The sequence below is a fragment of the Leuciscus leuciscus genome, assembly GCF_965113295.1.
Source record: "Leuciscus leuciscus genome assembly, chromosome: 13".
Classification (NCBI taxonomy): domain Eukaryota; kingdom Metazoa; phylum Chordata; class Actinopteri; order Cypriniformes; family Leuciscidae; genus Leuciscus; species Leuciscus leuciscus.
The window spans coordinates 18,373,806-18,393,909 of record NC_138737.1 but is presented as its reverse complement, the minus strand read 5'-3'; the positions used below and the strand labels follow the sequence as shown (position 1 = coordinate 18,393,909).

The 20,104-nt window shown below is 37.0% G+C and overlaps 2 protein-coding genes across 2 annotated transcripts in view; one reads left to right on the top strand and one right to left on the bottom strand.

Moving 5' to 3' along the window:
* Positions 1-12,082: 12,082 nt before the first annotated feature.
* On the bottom strand, positions 12,083-13,837 carry htr1aa (5-hydroxytryptamine (serotonin) receptor 1A a). The gene has a single exon (XM_082187351.1). It carries the CDS (start codon positions 13,740-13,742, stop codon positions 12,540-12,542), a length of 1,203 nt encoding a protein of 400 aa, XP_082043477.1. The 5' UTR covers positions 13,743-13,837; the 3' UTR covers positions 12,083-12,539.
* A 1,899-nt stretch (positions 13,838-15,736) lies between these two features.
* Positions 15,737-20,104, top strand: part of rnf180a (ring finger protein 180a) — a gene marked incomplete at its 5' end in the record, with an annotated part of 5,728 nt that continues 1,360 nt past the window's right edge. Inside the window, 2 exons of the mRNA XM_082188037.1 lie at positions 15,737-16,348; positions 19,371-19,602. Coding sequence (XP_082044163.1) covers positions 15,737-16,348; positions 19,371-19,602 — 844 coding nt within the window. The remainder of the gene's footprint in view (positions 16,349-19,370; positions 19,603-20,104) is intronic.

The window sequence follows — 20,104 nt, the reverse complement described above, 5'->3', positions numbered from 1 at the left end:
AAATATTTTTGGTAGGCCTATTTTTAATGGGTCACAGTCACTTGTTCATTCTAATTTAATTTAATTTTAATTTAACATAATCTTGTCGGTTAATGAATGGAAGATCGCGTCGGTTGAAGGTGGAAGCAAAAAAAACCCGAAATGAATTCAGTTTGTTGATAAAAAAAATAAAAAACATTTCTCATTTCCGTTTAGTTTAAGTTTTTCAACTAATAGTTATATTTTCCTTTATTTCAGGTTTATTTCGATTAGCATTTCAATGTTTTTAATAGTTTTAGTTTTACTTAACTAACCCTGCCTGGGCAAAACATCGACAGAACTGTCAATTTTACAACTCTTTCAAGCCACGAATTTTTACAAATATTCACGAATTATTTATTGCCGGTCTGGGACACAATATTAGGCCAATCACACTCATCCAGGCCAATTAACCTACAGCTATTGTTGCAAGCATAATTTACATTTCTTTTAAGAATAATTACTCAAATGTGGGAAAGAAATAACTAGGCTATGTTATTTTTATTAATGAATATAATATGAATAAAACACGAATTTAATTAGCCTACAAAAATCGGAACACTATTTAACTCTGGAAGGAGAAGCTTATAGACCTACCAACAAACCTGCCACATTTTTTAGAAATAGCTAAAAATACATTCGTCTTATTTTTTTTTCAAATAGGCCTATTTAAAACACACAAATTCATAGGGCATTCTATGGGTTATATCAATATGTTGTTATTCAGCACTTAGATGGAAATGTGCCGAGTTAAGCCAATACGACCTGGATTCTTTTCCTTGTTTAATAACTCCTCATATACGAGCATAAGAATTCGAATTGGATTACCACAAATGATCCGTGCTGAATTCGTCTGGTCTGACTCAGTTCATCATTGATTGAGAGAGAACAGTTCAAACTTACTGGCTGTGGAAATCAGCGGGCGTGTCTCATTATACTATAAGCAAAACGCCGTAAAATAGCGCGCGCTCTGTGCAACCAAAACGGCGTTTTTTACGGCGTCATATGGCGAGATGAACGGCGTAAAAAGCGGCGCTTTTCATGCACACTAAAACGCCGTCAAATACGTCGTCATTGACGTATTTCGCGCGTCTTTTACGGCGTTTGTAATTACAACGGCGTATTTTACGGCGTCCAATACGGTTTAAAACGCCGTATTTTACGGCGTTTGGCTTTAAACGCGATTAATCTATGGCGTATTTCTGAGCCCCTTGGCTTGCCATAGATCTACACGCGAAGAAACGGGAACTCGCGAGCTCATTCAAACCCTGCGCGCGCGCATGACATCATCTCAGCACGCAATACAAGCCCTCTCGCGCGCGCATGATCATTCCCCACGCGCTTGCGCTTTATCTGCTCTCGCCTGCTGCGTTTGCTCGCTCGAACACTTTTATTTTTGGCAGTCGAGGGGCGGGACTTACTGTTTTAATAAACTCAAATGTCATTGGTTACTTTTCCCCATTTTCCAGAAGTCAGTTGCGATTGGACGCCTGTCCAATGACTCGTAATTCACTTGACTTGAGACATGAGACATCACTTCATTTGTTTTATTTATTGTGGTTTATTAATGTGTATTGTGATTTAATGCATTGTTAATATAGAATAGATTCTTACCAGATACTTTATTAACAGAAAGTCTTATTGCATTGTGTTGTTAAGAGATATTTAGGCTACAGACTAATGACGCATTTCCATGGTTATTAGCATTGCAAATTGACCAAATATTTTATACATTTTTAGGTAATATAAGTGGTTAATTATGTTTTCTATTAAATGCAAAAGGGGTTCTGGCTTCTCAAGTTAAGATACAGTACACAGCATGAATTAGCTTACAAATGCCTTTTCAGAATTTGCTACAAAATATAGAGGAACAAAATTAAACCCAGCAAATTATTAAACACAGCAAATTAGATATTAAAATATTATATAGTGATCTTAACCATCTAACTTTTTGTAAGCTAATAACCTAATAAGAGAAAGTATGAGGCAAGTACAGTACACAGTATAAATGATTACACCCCATCTGAACATAACATATCTTTAAAAAATAAAATAAAAAATAAAATGTCCTAGATAAAGAAAAAAATCTGAATTTGTTGGGTTTCAGAGGGGTGTAATCATATTTTGTAGCAAATTCTGAAAAGGTATTTGTAAGCTAATTCATGCTGTGTGTATCTTAACTTGAGAAGCCAGAATCCCTTTTACATTTAATAGAAAATATAATAAACCACTCAAAATGGACATAATAGTAATACACAGGATGATAACAAAAAGCTTACACAACAACTCTTGAATATTGATATAAACAAGTAATGTATCTTTCATCCAAAGCCCTTGTTATATTTGCAACTATTTAATGGATACGTTTTACATTTCTGAGGTTCTCAGAACCAATATAATTTTGGTTGGGTAAACGTAAATAGTGGTGAATGGGAGTATAGTGGTAATGTAGTGGTGATATACAGCAAATACAGATGAAACTCGAAAAGTTAGAACATCATGCAAAAGTTCAAAAATAGAAACAAATTCAAAATTAGAATATTGTGAAAAGGTTTTCATAAGCTGTAAGCCATAATCATCAAAATTATAACAAATAAAGGTTTGAAATATCTCACTTTGCATGTAATGAGTCTATATAATATATTAGTTTCACCTTGTAAGTTGAATTACTGAAATAAATGAACTTTTGCACATGAACTTATATTACAATTTTTCGAGTTTCACCTGTATGACTTTACATTCCCATTTTTCTCCAATTTCTTTTAGGTATTTTAATGCCAATAACACAAATCACAGTGTTATGAATATAAAATGTAAAAATGTATACAAATTTGGGTCAATTTGCAATGCTAATAACCATGGAAATGCGTCATTAGTCTGTAGCCTAAATATCTCTTAACAACACACTGCAATAAGACTTTCTGTTAATAAAGTATCTGGTAAGAATCTATTCTATATTAACAATGCATTAAATCACAATACACATTAATAAACCACAATAAATAAAACAAATGAAGTGATGTCTCATGTCTCAAGTCAAGTGAATTACGAGTCATTGGACAGGCGTCCAATCGCAACTGACTTCTGGAAAAGGGGAAAAGTAACCAATGACATTTGAGTTTATTAAAACAGTAAGTCCCGCCCCTCGACTGCCAAAAATAAAAGTGTTCGAGCGAGCAAAAGCAGCAGGCGAGAGCAGATAAAGCGCGAGCGCATGGGGAATGATCATGCGCGCGCGAGAGGGCTTGTATTGCGTGCTGAGATGATGTCATGCGCGCGCGCAGGGTTTGAATGAGCTCGCGAGTTCCCGTTTCTTCGCGTGTAGATCTGTTATCCTCTCGCGGAAGTCATTCACCGCGCGCGCTAGCATCAGTTGTGTGCTCGGTGATTATTGGCATTGATTTGCCGCCATACTTATGTATAACCCTAGTCAATGCAAATTCCTATTGTAAGTTCATGCAACTGGGAATGTTGCTCTTGGGGAATGATCTTGGGGAATGTTTTGTCTTTGTCTGGGTATTTAAAGAAATGTTTCAAGAGGCTCAGGGCGATTTGTAGCCAAATCAGCCCGTAATGAGGATGTAATGTCCTCGGATGCTCAGCATTATGCATTTTTTCTAATGTCAGTTATGCATCTTTTACTCTTTATCTCTGAGCATTTGATGTTATATTATTGATTATCTTTGAATTGATTATGTAATTGGCATGATACATTTACCTAACTAATAATAAATTGTTACATTTGGATTTATTCTGACTTTCTCTGAAATGATTTACTCTAGTAGATTACGTTAAATGGATAACACCACGATTCTACGCTCAGGTTAGTAAAGGACTAAAATCTAGCTTAGTTGGAGCAGAGGAACACAGCGACTGAAGTTTTATAGACCTGACTAACATTGGCATTAGTCATGTATAGACTGTATGGCTAATAATGGGTTTTCCGTTTAGAGTGTTGTTAGACCAATCTAAATAGGGTGACCCTCAACCTCTGATTATTGTATAGTATTATTCTAAGTGTACATGGGAAACTATGACATGATTATATAAAGTTACCATTAGAAGAAGTCAAGTTGGTCAGCTTGGTTCTATGGTAATGGTCATGAGTCATGACCTCTGGTTAGATATAGTCTTACCTTAATTAAGTGTGTTCAGATCTATGGGGACTAAATAATATATTCTAGAATGAGCAAAGTGGAGTACGGCCAACTAGGATATTAGTCAATCGCCTCTGTCTACTGACCGAGACTGACGAGTTTGTGATTATGAGATTGTATACCCAGCTTGTGCGAGACTCTACCCTGGTAATCCAGAGTTCTCGCGAGAGCACAAGTTGAATTTGCTCAGCGAGTGACTCTTGTGTCGAGTAATGATGCTCATTAAATATGCCCCTCGGTCTGAGCTGCACCAATCACATCGGGTTATCTGATATAGGCGGGATAGAGGCGAGCTAAACAGACGACGACAGCGCTGTGACGTCGAAGTCATAAGTAAACATTGGAAGATGCCTATGGATGAATACCAGTTGTTTGAAACGGCTTTGGCCGCTACAATGAACAAGTTAGACTTGGCTTTTTATCTAAAACAGGAACAGAAGACGGCGCTCGAATCGTTCCTTTGCAAGAAGGACGTTTTTGCTGTTTTGCTGACTGGATACGGTAAGAGTATAATCTACCAGTTAGCTCCCCTGGTAGCTAAGCATATGGGGCTTGTTGTGATTGGTCATAGTGTTATCCAATTGCGTGCAGTGAGATTTTCAAATGCATGCTTGGTGCCGCCCCTCGAGCTGGCCGATTTTCATTAGTCGACGCCACACCATTAATCTTTTAGATTTAGGTCTGGATTTCCAGGCTAGCGAGACTCGGAAGTGTTATAGGAATCCGGATGAACGGGTGTTATTTCAATAAAGAGTTAAGTAGAATAATCAAACATTCACCTAAAATGAATGATTAACAAACATAAAATTAAACCTTTTTTCATTTTTGGAATTTGGATGAAATAAAGAGGTAATTAAATCACTTTGCCACGCTGAAAAGACAGTAACACGCAGAAACCTTCACCCGCTTATCGGAAACTGTCGTTGGAGCGATTGGGCGGATCTTACAGTTCATTGTTACAGTAAGTGATCACTGATGAAATGAGACACGCTGTTCTCTTCCTGCCAGAACCCTACACAACATATGGCTGTTTCTTAATTTCTTGTTGCATGTCAAAAATTATTGTTGCATTCAGTTAAGCTTGTGCTAAAATTCGAATAGACTAAAGCTGTTTTCACAGACAGGGCCAGGACTAGGACATTTAAGTAGCTTTTATAAACGTGCCTTAAAAAACGTTACTGATGTGCACCTTTAGACAAATCAATGGCAGCAAGTTGCTCTCAGTTAAAACAGCTCAAACTAGATGTAAGACTTGTCTGTGAAACCAGACAAGTGACTCATTTCAGTTGTTTTCCGACAATTGCCAAATCACCCCGCTGTGTTACACTCGTTCTACCATTACAAAAAAACTTTACAGTGTTAATAAGTGAACTACATCGTCGGCCTTCCCGGAATGCTTCAATAATGAGGCATTTCCTTCATTCTCCTCAAGCATAAATGTACTCCCAAGTACATCAAACATTGTTTACTATTAACATTTGATTTGCATCCTGCTGTTGCTCTCTGCTCCGTGGACATGGAGTGGAAATTTAATGCAAATGAGGGGAATCTTCAGACTAATTTGTTTGAAGCCTGTCTGTCCTGCATGCTTCTATTGTGCTACTGAAGGGCTTTGATGTCATCAGGTAATTGCTCCCTTAGAACTGCAGAGGTTCGGCTTTAGAGCATCTCCATGGTGACCAGCACAGCTCTCAATATTGGCAACAAGTTTCCAAATAACTGTGTAATATTTATTGGTGGTGGGGTGGTGGTGGGGTGGGGGGGTCTAAAGAAGTGCAATAACTCGTTGCATTTTGAATGTTGATCTGATGGCAATGGCTAGAGAACAGCTCTTTGTGATACTCATCTGAATGAAATTTTAGCATTGTTCCCTGCATGTGGACAATTTAAATAGATTAGCATGTAATTAAAGACAATCTGCTGCCTAACTAAGTCAACATGATACTGGAAGTTGTGATATTCTTTTTCATTAAACTGAGGGTACGTTTACACAACAACGATGTCCTTAAAACGGAAAAGGTTTTCCTTTGTGTTTTTGAAAAGTTTCGCGTACAGACAACAACGTTGTCAAAACGATCCCGTTCACATGGATCAGTGAAAACGACTAAAAACGCTGTAGGCCAGGATGAACACGTAATATGCATGACGTCACCATTTTCACAAATTTGTTTAACACAAAGTTTATACAGAGAAACTTGCACTTTGAAACACGTTTTAATAGTTTGCATTTTCAGGCCGCCAAAACGCCGTTATCGTGTAAATAAACTGCCAAAACGCATAAAAAGTTTTCTGTTTTTAGATGAAAACTGTTGTGTAAACGGCCCATAAGTCACCATGATACAGGAAGTTGTGATAGGCTATTCTGTTTTTATTAGACAATGAGAATTGCACTTTATTAATTAACTGTAATAAAACAGAGTAGCCTATGATTCATAAATCAAAGCCTAAAAGTATTTTTAACATTCACAAGGTATATGAATGAATTATTTAAAATATTAACTTTTTTTTCAAAATAAATTGTATTAGGCTAATTAATGTTCAATAAATTATTTTGCTGTTTTACAGATTTATTGAACATTATATAAATTCTGAATGATTTTTAAGTGTTTTTATTAATGCTTTCAAAACGATTCATCCAGATGAATCAAATCTAACATTTACACACACACATAGGCCTATAAAAAAAATGTATGTTAGATAATATTCATATATATATATATATATACTGTATAGCCTATATATTTATTTTATACATTTCATATATAAAGGCATTGTTAAATGTTAGCGCTTGAAATGTAACTATATCACTAATTGCTGTTTCTGAGTTTGGTAAAATGTAATATAATTTCAAAGTATTATGATTAAATGTGAAAAAAATGTATGTCGACCGTGTCCATGCTGTTATTATTCATCAGCTTCGCCTCCTCTGTGCCCCACATTCTCCGTCTTTTAATGTTCAGACGCACTCTCTCTGGGCAAACCACGGGCACTTAAAGGGAAAGCTGGCTGGAATGTGCTACAGGCCAATAGCAGCGAGACCTTCTGCTGAATCTTAAATGGCTCAGTCAGTGTGTGAAAGAAAGCTAATGGAATTACTCATTTAATGGAGCTGGTAGTAAAGCAATAGAAATTGTGCTGCTCAGTCCACATCGCCCAAACACCATGAAGAGAAAGAGCGCAGTGAAGAAAATCGATCTCTCACGTTTTAGTAAAAACCGCCTGTATTCACACATTGTTACAACTACAATAACATGTCAGATGTGTCGGTACAAACATTAATTGAAGATAAGAATGAAGAGTTTAGCTACTGCATCTGAAGTAAAAACGCGCTCCAAGGCCCCAGAGTCAGTCAGAGGGGATCAGAAACGTGACGTTTCTGTGTGATGATGACTGTCGCTGAAGAGGTGACTCATGACCAATTCCACAATGACATTATTTTGCCCCTTGGCTAGTCTCTATTGAGATGCAAAGATGTAAAATTGCTATTTTTTGCTATTGCTAATTTTTCTCTTTTTATTGTCTTCTTGCTTGGTTCATTTCAGCTGAAGCACCAAGGATGGAGAGAAAGAGAGCGCAATAAGGAAAATTTACATTTGACTAAAGACAGTTTGCATTCAAATGTAAAACGTCTTTCAGATTCTGTCAAATCACATTACTCAGTCACTGGCTCGTGTGCAACTCATTTTCTGCTGTATATATAGGACTTAAATCAAACATGCCTACACTATTGCCTTACAATAGCTACAAAGATTGTTTTGTTACAAAGATAAAATAGCTACAAAGATTGTTGTGTGCATAAAAAAAGTTATACTTGGAAAAAGTACTTCATGTGGTAACATCAAGAGTTTTGTTGTAAGATTACTGATCAACTGAATTCCACCAACCTGTAAAAACAAGGTTTTACAATGCAATCTCATTTCTCCAGCAAGGTAAAATTACTTAATAAGTTTGATACAATCTTTTTTGTTTTATATGATGAAAGTCCTTTTCCACCTTGATGTAAATACACACACACAAAAAAAAATCCTTATTCTTAATTTAATTGAAAATAAATCAGTTTAGTTGGGTCAACACAATTAAGTTTGTTTAGATCAAATTAATTTACACTACAAAATAAGAATTTAGGTAGACATGCCTGGTTTTTAAATAATATTTTTTATACATTTATATTGTTATTTTGTATTGTTATATTATGTTTAATACATTGCAAATAAATCATATACATTACTTTTTAAAACGTTGGGGTCAGTAAGATTTAAAAAAAATATATATATATATATAAATAAATTCAGCAAGGATGTATTAACTTGACTCAAGAGTTTAAACAGTTAAGACAGTGTTATATTCTGAGTGTAATGAGCAAATAAATGCTGTTTTATCTAACTTTTTAAAAAACTTTTTATTCATCAAAGAGTCCTGGAAAATGTATCATGGTTGCCACAAGGAAAATAAGCAGTGCAACTGTTTTCAGCATTGATAATAATAAGAATAAAAATGTTTCTTGAGTGCCAGATCAGCATATGAGAATGATTTTTGAAGGATGATGTGAGACTGAAGACTGGAGTAATAATGCTGAAAATACAGCTTTGACATCAGGAATAAATTACATTTTAAAATATTAAAACAAAGAAAGACATTTTGAAATTGTAATGACATTTCACAATATTACAGTTTATATAGGCTATACTGTATATGGCAGTATATACTGTATATTATAAAATTGTTTTATACAAAGGTAAAACTGAGGTAAAATTGCAAACAAAGCAATTCATTAAAATGTTTTATATTTTAAACAGCTTTGAACAACTTTAACCCTTTCATGCATAGTGGTCACTACAGTGGACAGCTATTAAAAAAGCATTTTCTTGAATTTGCATGGGTTTTGATGGCATAGTTGCACATCAACCTCTTCAGTGGACCCTGGTGTATCATCCTATACATTGCAACCAAGTGGCAAGCCGTTGTGTTTCGATTTTTCCCCCCTCCAAACCAAGATGGTCAATGGTCAGTCAGAAATGCCAAGTTGCTCCGGAATATCCACCCATTTCTTCTATCCTAGGAGACTCTTGTAGGTAAAAAAATATATATATTGCAATATCTGATGAGTCCTATCACAGTTACATTTTCCAAGTTTTGATTTTAGATTGGCAGAAAAATCTGATTTATCATCTGTCCACTATAGTGGACCTCATGCATCAATGGCTATATTTCAGCTACAATTCATACTTATACTGTGAATATTGTTTTTGAAAATACTTAATCTGCAGTGACTTTTTTTTTACTGTAAATAAATGTGATCACATAATGTATGTGACTTGTAATGCATTACTTTACTTGTTAGATCAAAAAGTAATCTGATTTCGTAATGCACGTTATTGTAATGCGTTTCTTTACTCGTAACATCAAAAAGTAATCTGATTACGTAATGCATGTTACTTGTAATTAATTACTTGCTAGATCAAAAAGTAATCTGATTAGGTAATGCATGTTACTTGTTGTATTACAAGTATTACTTTACTCATAACATTAAAAAAAATCTGATTACGAAATGCATGTTACTTGTAACACATTACTTTACTTGTAACATCAAAAAAGTAATCTGAATGCGTTATGCATGTTACTTGTAATGCGTTACCCCCAACACTGCTCATATCAGATGAGATTGAAAAAAATGTATCACTAGGTTTTCTCAGAGGAGGGCTATGATAGAAATGTGTCCATCTTGAACATAATCAGAATTATCAGCTAATAAGGGTAAATCTCCATACTCTGGTGCACTGGAGGGAGCATCTGAGAGGTTTCCACAGTTGTACCTTGACAGGCTGTAGAAAATTCTGATGGAATCACGTCCTCATGTTCTGATATCAAAGATACGCGAAGTGCAACTTGTATGAAGTTCAATTGGCTTTGCAATATTTCGCATTTATATTTTTTGTATATATTTTATAGTTTTCACATGATTTGATATAATTATATTGATTAGTTTGTTAAATACACATATTTGATCTGTTTGATTATTGTATTATGTTTAATATCTCTTCAGTTCAAACCATAAACGCATGCTGTCCACACAAGTGGACATCTGAAAATCTCTTTGAAAAATGTAAAAAAACTAAACAAAAAAACCATGTTGTCTTGTTTTTCATGCCCTACGAGCAATAAAAAAAAACATAGGAAAAAAATCCTGACTGAGGTTATCATAATTCATGCATGAAAGGGTTAACCTGAACTGTTTTTATTTGTTATATTTTTTTTATAGAGTTGTCCTTTTAATACGTACACGCAACAAGGTCGTGTGCAGCAATCCAGAGATCCAACAATTATCACAAGTTATCACGCAGATGTAGTTTGTAATAATTATTTCCTATATGCTTTTAACATGCAGGGGAAAGATCCATCAGAGCATGCTGTGTAAGAGCAAGGAAGTGATGATTCATAGGTCTTTGCCAATGTATCACTTTAAAAAAGAAAAAAGAAATGACAAACATGCAGTTTAATCTCTTCTTCTTAATGCTCAGAAATGAAGGTCAGCTGAGTAACTAACAGCTACTATACTGAGACTTTCCTCGGAGGAAGAAAGTGAGGATGTTCTTTTCACTTGTCATTTAGCCTTACAAATAGTTATATCAAGGTTACAATGACCTTGTGAATGCCCCTCATGGCCATTTCAATTTACTCCAGGGCACAAGGGGGAGGAATTCATATTGTGCCTTTCCCCTATAGTTTCCAATCAAGCCAAAGTTGGTGGCTGATCATTTATAACTTTGACAGGGGGGCATGACCACTGTCATCAGCAGTGGTGGTACATTTAAAAATAAATGTCACAAGTGAAAATGGTTCAAACTAGTTCATTATGCGCTAAAGGAGTGAGTCAGCAAAATTTCACTCCAGCAGAGGATATTACCACGAGTGCTTTGTGTTCTTTCCCAATATCCTTAGTCTAGTTATCAACGCTGTCATCTCATCCGAACGGCCTCGTCCGTCACATGGCAGTGTGTCAGTAAAACAGCACGTTTACAAATGTAGGAGGAAAGGCAAATCATAAACATTACATTGGGTATTTTCCATTTATGTTTTCTGACATTTATATTTTGCCAAGGTTCTATGTGGGCAGAGCCTTAGGATGTTATTTGAATAACATTTCTGCACCATTGCCTCTCCCATCACTGTGCATGCCATGTGGCCACTCGAAAGATACATTGAAAATGTCATTGGAAGTGGAGGAGGTTTATAATCTGTAAGGACTAGCTTTAAATAATTAAACATCTGGAGAGACATGTTAAGGATGTTTGGGGTGGCGTAAGCCAATTCGATTTACGAGAGGAGGTTTATATCGATAGCTGAAGTCATGTTAGTTGCTTGGACTTAATTGAGGGTATTAGGCTCTTTAAGCCCGTTGAGGGTTGTAATTTTGAATCACTATAACTGGTTTACAGGTTCTACATTAGTTTTAATGCAGTGTGGCACGACTGCAGTATTAGAGGAACAAAGGCCTAGCTGTGCCCGATGCAAACGGATCATTGTGTAATGCACTGCATCTCTGATACTGGCACTGACATTCAACACATGCTTTACATGCTTTATAGCTTTATTATCTATGTGCACATTTTTTAATTTTATGTCCATGTGCAAATTAAACATCTTTGACTTAAGAGAAGCTTCTTTATGTGCCAAACAAAGGAAAAAAGAGCATAATAATCCTTTTAGCGAGTTCCTTTTGTAAGACTGCATTATACTAACTCATTTATGAATATGAATATATAATATAGATATCATTTATATTTTTGTTCATTACTTTCCTGAATTGTACATCTGAATGTGGTAATGTGTAAATTTCCCTTGCAAGCTTTTTCCAACCCTTCCCAACGGCAATGATTCAAATACAGTGAATTGTTTGTGATCTAGATTTATGTTTTTATTTCAAGGTATTTCCAGTCAGTCTATGTCAAATAAGAAAACTCTGCTGAAAACAAATAGATGTAAGAGAAATGATTTCACATTACATTTTTCTACATTAATAATCTGCTGGATATTTGTGTCTCTGTGTGCTTACAATCCCACCAACTGCTCCTTGCTCGGAGAAAGGTGCCTTTCATCATGTACAGTATAAAACAAAAGCATTTTTTAAGGGCTTTATTGTTTAATGCACGAACTCAGCTGGTCTGAGAGTCTTGATCTAACCTGAATCCATCCAGTGGTATATGCACATTGTGTTGTGGTGAAAGCAGATTAACTTCACAGATAAACAAATACACAAGGACAGAGCTCTAACTCTTCTTGTGCTGAAGTACTGTCCATTTATGCCTTTAGAGCAGTTCTTTAACAATCAATATCTGCATATTAGCCTCCATCAAATAGCTTCGTTCACTGTCTAATACATTTGCATTTCAAGATCTTCTTAAATGCGTTCTGGAAGTCTTTGTTAAAGTACGCATATATGATGGGATTCAAAAGTGAGTTGGAGTATCCGAGCCAGTTAATGACTGCCCTCAGCCACTCGGGCATAAAACAATCTTGACAGAAAGGCAAAACAAGCGCCACGATGAAGAAGGGCAGCCAGCAGAAAATGAACGTGCCCATAATGATTCCCAGAGTCTTGACCGTTTTGCGCTCTCTGGCCAGAGCCACTTTGCGCTTCGCTTCTGTGTTTTTCTCGCTTCTGTTCTCGAAGCACGGCTGAGGGTTGTTGGGCAGGCTCAGGTGGTTTTTGGAGACGGTTTGAACTTCTGTGATCTCGAACGACTCTCCGTCCTCCGCGTGTTTCAGCGCTCCGTTTACGCACAGTTGCGGCTCCACGCTTCGTTTCCAAGTTTTGCCCAGCTCGCTGTTCGCCTTCCTCGGGAACAGCGCCGGAGACACCGCGAGGCATTTGTCCGCGATTTTGGCTTTCTCGGGTTTCTTCACCGTTTTCCTTATACGAAACCTCGCCGCTTTGAATATCCGCCCGTAGAGGACCAGCATGAGGATGAGGGGGATGTAGAAAGCTCCAAAAGTTGAGTAGATGGTGTACCCGTGGTCTTGGCTGATTGTGCACGCGTCGGGGTCTGCCCGGTCCTCTGGTTTCCTCCAACCCAACATGGGTGGAATGGAAATGGAAAATCCTATTAGCCAAGTGAGGCTGATCAAGATAGCCGCTCTTCTGGGGGTCCTTTTATTCACATAGTCTATGGGATCGGTGATGGCCCAGAACCTATCCAAAGCGATTGCGCACAGGTGCAGGATGGAAGAGGTGCAGCACAACACGTCAAGAGAGATGAATATATCGCACATCTCCTGTCCCAAAGTCCATTTGTTCAAAACCTGATACAGGGCTGCCATGGGTAGTACCAGCACCGACACCATAAGGTCTGTGACGGCCAGAGAGCCGATAAGATAGTTAGCCACATTCTGAAGCGATCTCTCCAAGGCGATGGCAGCGATGACACACGCGTTTCCCAATATGGCAAACAGAATTAACGCAGCCAGGAAAAGCGAGCCGATTATTTGGTAACACAGAGCAACTTCACTAACTGTCGTCTCGTTCCCGCTCCAGTCTTGGCTTTCTGTGGTGTTGTTGTAACTCTCCATGGTGAGAGCGGTCACTCAGAAACAGTCCCTCGCGCCGGTCACCTCGCTGCTCTGAAGACGCATGGCGGGCTCCGGGCTCAGGAAGTGCCGCACGCTCGAGCTGCGATCATTGGCGCCCAGTGACGAGGTGAATTCATTTATACGAGACGTGCTAAGTGCGTCAGAGATGGTTGAGAGGTTGGCGCGCGCACTTTGCAGAGCTGTCGTGCAAGCTTTAAAGTAGTACAAAGTTGTATTTAGGATATGAGCTATTCTAATATGTTTTGAGATATTCAACAGTTGATGTTATGAAAGATGAGCACACAAATTCAAGAACGTGCTTGTTAAATTGTTTCTTGGTTGTCAATTAAGGCACAATTAGGCCTATGAAAATTGTTTTTCAAAAACCCTCTAAAACTTTTATATTTGTTTAGTTTATTTTTGCAGTGCTAAACTAACTGCACTTTTTCCAACCAATTTGAATTTCATTACTAATGAAAAATATCAGCTTGAAATCTATCTGGGAAAAAAAGTTGAAGAAAACAAATGGCTATATAAGTTAAATGGTTGGAAAGAAAGATGAAAAATACTTTACAGAGCATATCATTCTGTGAACAACTAGCCTAATTAACTGAAAACGTATACAAATAATATATTCATTATTATATGCTCATTGCAAAACTGACAGTATAATATGCCAGTATAATGATGATGCTTTCGAATATCATTAACAGTTTGATGATTATTAGAATTATTAGAATACACTCTGTGACTTCTTGTAGAGATGCATCAGAAACAACACTTTCAGCACCGTGGACAGTTCCCCGTGTTACCCAGAACGGAAATCTGCTGCCATCTGGTGAGAACATGGCAAAAAGATGAAAGAACATTAATGACGGCAAAGTATCGAACGAGACCCCGTTTCCTAACGACTCAGATCACTCCCAACACCACACAGTATAGATTTTCTCTCAAAAGCTCTTGAATATATAAATAATATTAATACATTCATAACTCTGGCAAAGCCGACAACTTACTCGGATGATTAAAGCAGAAAAGGGTTTGAGAGCATAGTTTCGAAATGGATTATTAATATTAATAAACATACCTCATATAATGCCTAACCCATTATTACCTTATGCAATGACATTCAACTTGAATGTCTCTTTGGTTTAAGTTGTTTACATGTTTTAATCTTTTAGCGTTATCTTTTTCTATCATTTAAATTAAAAATCAATATTTGAATAGTCTATTGATGTTTAATATTTACAATGTGTTTTGTTTAAAAATTGCATTAAATTGATTTAACATTTTCTTGAAATAACCTACAACAAATCCATTGTTAGTATCTATTCAAATGTACATTAAAATTAAAATGTTAAAATTAAAGGATCATTATCAAAATATATCATGCATTTTATATTAATATACATTTTACACTCATTTCTATATTGCTATATATATATTATTTTATTTCATATTATATTATTATGTAATATTTAATTCGCGCGCGCGCGCACACACACACACACACACACACACACATATATATATATATAATTTTGTGAAAAGAATTGTTTACTTGCACTTGCACTTGTAACTTAATCACTATAGTAATAAAGCTCCAAAAATAAGACCACACAAACTGTATGAAATGAGCACGTGTTTCGTTTCAGTCAGCATGACTCATATTCCCATATGCTGCCAATTGTTCAGATAGAAAAAGAGCTGACCGTGTCTTTTGAAAAAGGTTGGTCTAGTTATTTCACCTAATTTTACCACCCTTATAACAATGCATGCATTGTGATCTGTTTGAATTCTATAGGCCCCTAGAGACAATTGGGTCGCTGAACTGCCACTATTTAGGGGGCTTTACCTTTGTCAACAGTGCAAAATGACTGAGGCCAGTATGTTCCTGCTCACCTCTTCAACAATGAACTCAAATGTTTCCCGTTCCCAGTTGGGTGCAGTGGGGGGGAGGACTTGTTTCGCCAGTGAGTTGTCTGATCTCGGAGATGGGCTCACATGGAGGAGAGGATCGTGGGCGTATGGCTGAGGCCTTGTGCTTGGAGGTCAGACCCCTGCAGAGGGCCACACTTGGAGTCAGACTTGCCCACAGGAAAGCGTTCAGTCTGGACTATATGGACACCCGTCGTGAGGCTCACTACAGGGGGCGATACTCCCCACGAGGATTCTCTCATCTGCCCTTTCCAGACTGTGATGTCCTCACTGGACATACGCTGAGGTCCACAGCCAGCCAGCAGGCCTCCACTTCCCCATGCCATAGGATAAGCCCTCCTGCTCAGCCTCCCTATAGTAGGGCTATGATGCTTTCGAGGAGGTCCGATCTTGATCCTGTTAGATCGGATATTATCAGAGGCTCTCGCGAAGATCAGGGAGCGGGCAGCTCCTTCAACCACAGAGCTCCTCTGATGTCTCTCAGCAGCTCTGAGGAGGAACAGGAGGTTGGAGAGCGGGTTGGCAGAGTGACTTCATCCCTGCTCACACCTACTCCCACTGGGGAACGCAGGCTGAGCAAGAGAGAGAGGAAACGACTGAAGAGCCTGAGGAGGAGACAGAGGAGGAGAGAGCGCTGCAGACAGAACCAGCAGCAGGAGAACGTGCAGGTGAAGCATAAACACACACATACAAGAGCTGTAGTAGCAGCTTTTCTTTCAAAAGCAGTTCAAGCTGGGATTGATGTGTGACAGACCAATGCTTTTCTGTCAGGATATTAGCTTTCTTGACTCAAGAGCTGCAATTCTAGAGAAGTGAGAATATAAGATCAGCTCCTTTGCAATTACTGCAAGTCTCTGTCTATCAATTGTACTTGAAATGAAAAAGACAATGCATTAACAAACTTAAGATGATATGCTTTGACGTTTTCTATGAAGTTTTTTCCATAAAGTTGGTGCCAAAAGATTAAATTAATATATAAATAAATACCGTGTTTAGTTAATGAAAAAAAAGAATATTATTAATTTATTATTCGTTTTTGTGAGTTGATGTAAAGCTAATTGATTTAATCATAAAAATGTCAAACATAAAGAAATCATTTTAAAATAAAAGAAATGGGGAAAAAGTGAAATATTTAATTTGTTTACCTGCGTGTCATGTGCTCTTTAACCAATATCAGAGAACCGTGAACATGCAAATAAGTTGTGAAAATACTAACTTAATATTTCAGAGGGTACTTCATAGAAATATTTTAGGTTAAAAGAGTTTGGCTGATAAACGGAGAATAGAAAAACGGAAGTATTATCTCTGAGCTCGATAATATATCAGCATCGGAGGTCTATTACTGTAGGTCTATTAGGTCTATTACTTTTATGATTTAAAAACTTTTGACATTTGAAATGAGTTTTCAGTTAAAACAATGGAAACACAATGGTACAATGGACACACCACCCAGAACAACAAGTAACTGATTGCAGATAGGCTAATAATAACAATAATAATAATAACAATAATAGGCTTATATATGAATTTTGTGATTTTTGTGCTGGACAACTTTTTCTTAAAATATGTTTCTCAAATTAATATTTATTAAAATTAAAATAATATGTTTTGCAATAATAACTGGATGGCACATTATCCCTTTCATGTATTCATATATTTTAAAATATTATTCACTGCTTCTTCCTTTTTTTTTTTTTTTTTGCTAGCACATTTATAAAGCTGAATGATCACTCCCGGATCATTAACACAGAATGTATAATTTTCCAGCAGAGGGCACCTTTTAACAATCAACAGGTTCTGCATTAGGGATTCTCAACTCAATGCAATAAACCCATTCACCAGCATTAACGCTCACTGCATCACTGTTGTAAAATTTCAAGTGGATGTTTCTCTTCACAATGATTAATCTTTAAAGCACAACACCCCAAAGTGTCTCATAAGAAATCACAAACCATAGACAACTGCTCTTAGAAACCACTGGTCCAATAATTCACTGGTTTTGGTCTGATCACTACAGCCTACTCAAATGCAATGATGTATTTTGCTCCTTCATTTCTAATTGTCCAGTGGCTAGAAGAGGGGTGAGTTGTGATTTGAAGGAGGAGGTAAGGACCCTTCATAAAACAGTGAAGAGAAACATAAATCTTTCGAGTTGTAGGCAGTTTTTCCCCCTTTTGGAGAGCACACAACATATTTTTGGTACAGTGTGGCATGGCATACCAGTTAAAATACTCTTGTTGATTATTTATTTAACAAATTTGCATAATGCCTGCCTACTGTGTGGTCTTCATTGGCTGTGTTGGGGGTAATGCTTTACAAGTAATGTGAGTTACGTAATCAGATTACTTTTTTCACTTAGCTAGTAAAGTAACACATTACTTTTAAATTTACAGCAAATAGCCTACCTAAATTACTTTTTCAAATAAGTAACGCAATACAGTGAAATACAAACTCAGAATATTACGCAAACCTGCAATAATGAAATATGTTAAATAATACAAATATACTTTGTGTATTTATTGTCACTTTAATAACTAATGTCTTTGCTGACCTTCAGTTATCCAATTCAACCGTACAATAAGCAAAAAATAACTATTTATTGCTGAAGCTGAATGATTTGTTTGAGCTGCACCCTATACTGAGGCTTATTCATTTAACTTTTAGTGTGAAAAGGGAGGCCATTACATTTGCCAATAAAAATATATAACTTTTTAAAATTTTATTAAAAAACAAACAAGCAAGCCCAGCCCAGCCCAGAGAAAAAGTAGCACATTACTTTCCATAAAAAGTAACATAAAAAACAATTAGAAACTTTTTTAGGGATTAACACAATATTGCAACGGATTACTTTTAAAAGTAACTTTTCCAAACACTATTCAATAGCTGCCTGTGAACATCTTACTTTGACACACCGTCAAACATTGTTGTTGTAGCTGAGGCCAACATGTCGAGAAGATGCTGTTTTATGTGCTGCGAAAGCAGATCTACTTTGCATGTAGTTCAATAGGATGAGGATGTGGACTCGGGCTCAAATTGATATGGTAAAACCAACGGCATTGTTACAATTTGTATCACTGTGTATACAGGTGAGGGAGCCTCCAGAGCTGAAATTCAGATATGGTAATAGGCGTTTGGTTTCCAACATATGCTGAAAGCAATACACCAATCGCAACAGACTGGGCCATCTTACCAATCAGACCACAGCAGGTTCTCAGTAAAAGGGTTAAAGTTAGGATCCTTTAGTGAATTGAACCATTTCATACTCTGTGAGAAAACAGGTCATACTGCAATGTAAATTGTGAGAAAATTAAAGTGTTTTTTGACCTTGGAAGCATGTAAATCTAATGGAGACATTAAAAACAATATTCCATGTGATATCCTGGGTTGTCAAGTGGGATGTGGAGACTTTTATGAGATGTGTATTTGGTGTTAATGACACAACTAGGGAAAAAGGAGCATGGTCTCTGGAGGTCCCAATGGGTGGGAGAACTGTAATTATGCGGACAGTCCCTATGCATCAGAGGAGTCTTGTGCTTAATAGTCCAACAACCAAGTGTGTTAAAGGTCAAGTTAAAACACTGTTTTTACGAACCATCAGCATAACATTGAAAGCGATGCTCCCTAGTAAAGGTGAAGCTCACCAGATTGTTGAGTTTAACAGCACTGAGTCACATCTCCTCTCTGTTGAAGAGCTCTACAGGGAACCCATCTAGCAGCAGTGAGGATGAGGAGCTGCCCAGCCGGGATCGTGAAGGCTATATCTGTGCAGTGTGTCTGGATGTCTACTTCAGTCCATACATGTGCCATCCCTGCAGCCACGTCTTCTGTGAGCCTTGTCTGCGGACACTGGCCAAGAACTGCCCCACCAACACACCCTGTCCATTGTGCAGAACCACCATAACACATGTTTTCTTCCAGAAAGGTTTGTTTCAGGAAAAAATACATCTTGAAATGTCTGGTATCTTTTTATAAATGTGACTTATAATGTTAATAATAATAATATTATGTAAGGGGTTATTGGGTGTGCATTATTTTTTAATAAATCAACGGCCCAGAGTCAATTATTCCGCCTATACTATGGTTACCACACCTCAAAACATTCTTTAGATCATGTATTTCAAGACATTTGTCAGGTTTTTGTCCTTAAATTCTCTTGTAGGCTATGTAGGACTAATTTCTTATGCATCTAATCCGAAGCCTCCATTGCTAATTACAAAAGGTCATTTTATAGCTAGTAATGGAGGCTTCAGCCACCGATAGCAGAATTCAGTTATTAATGCAGTAGAGAGAGAGAGAGAGAGAGAGAGAGAGAGAGAGACGTCAAATGAATTCAATTTTTTTGGCACACAATTACATTTTTATGGACGAAAAGCACACTCTTTCTCCCGCTCTCTCTCCCACTCAAACGCGCACACACACAACAG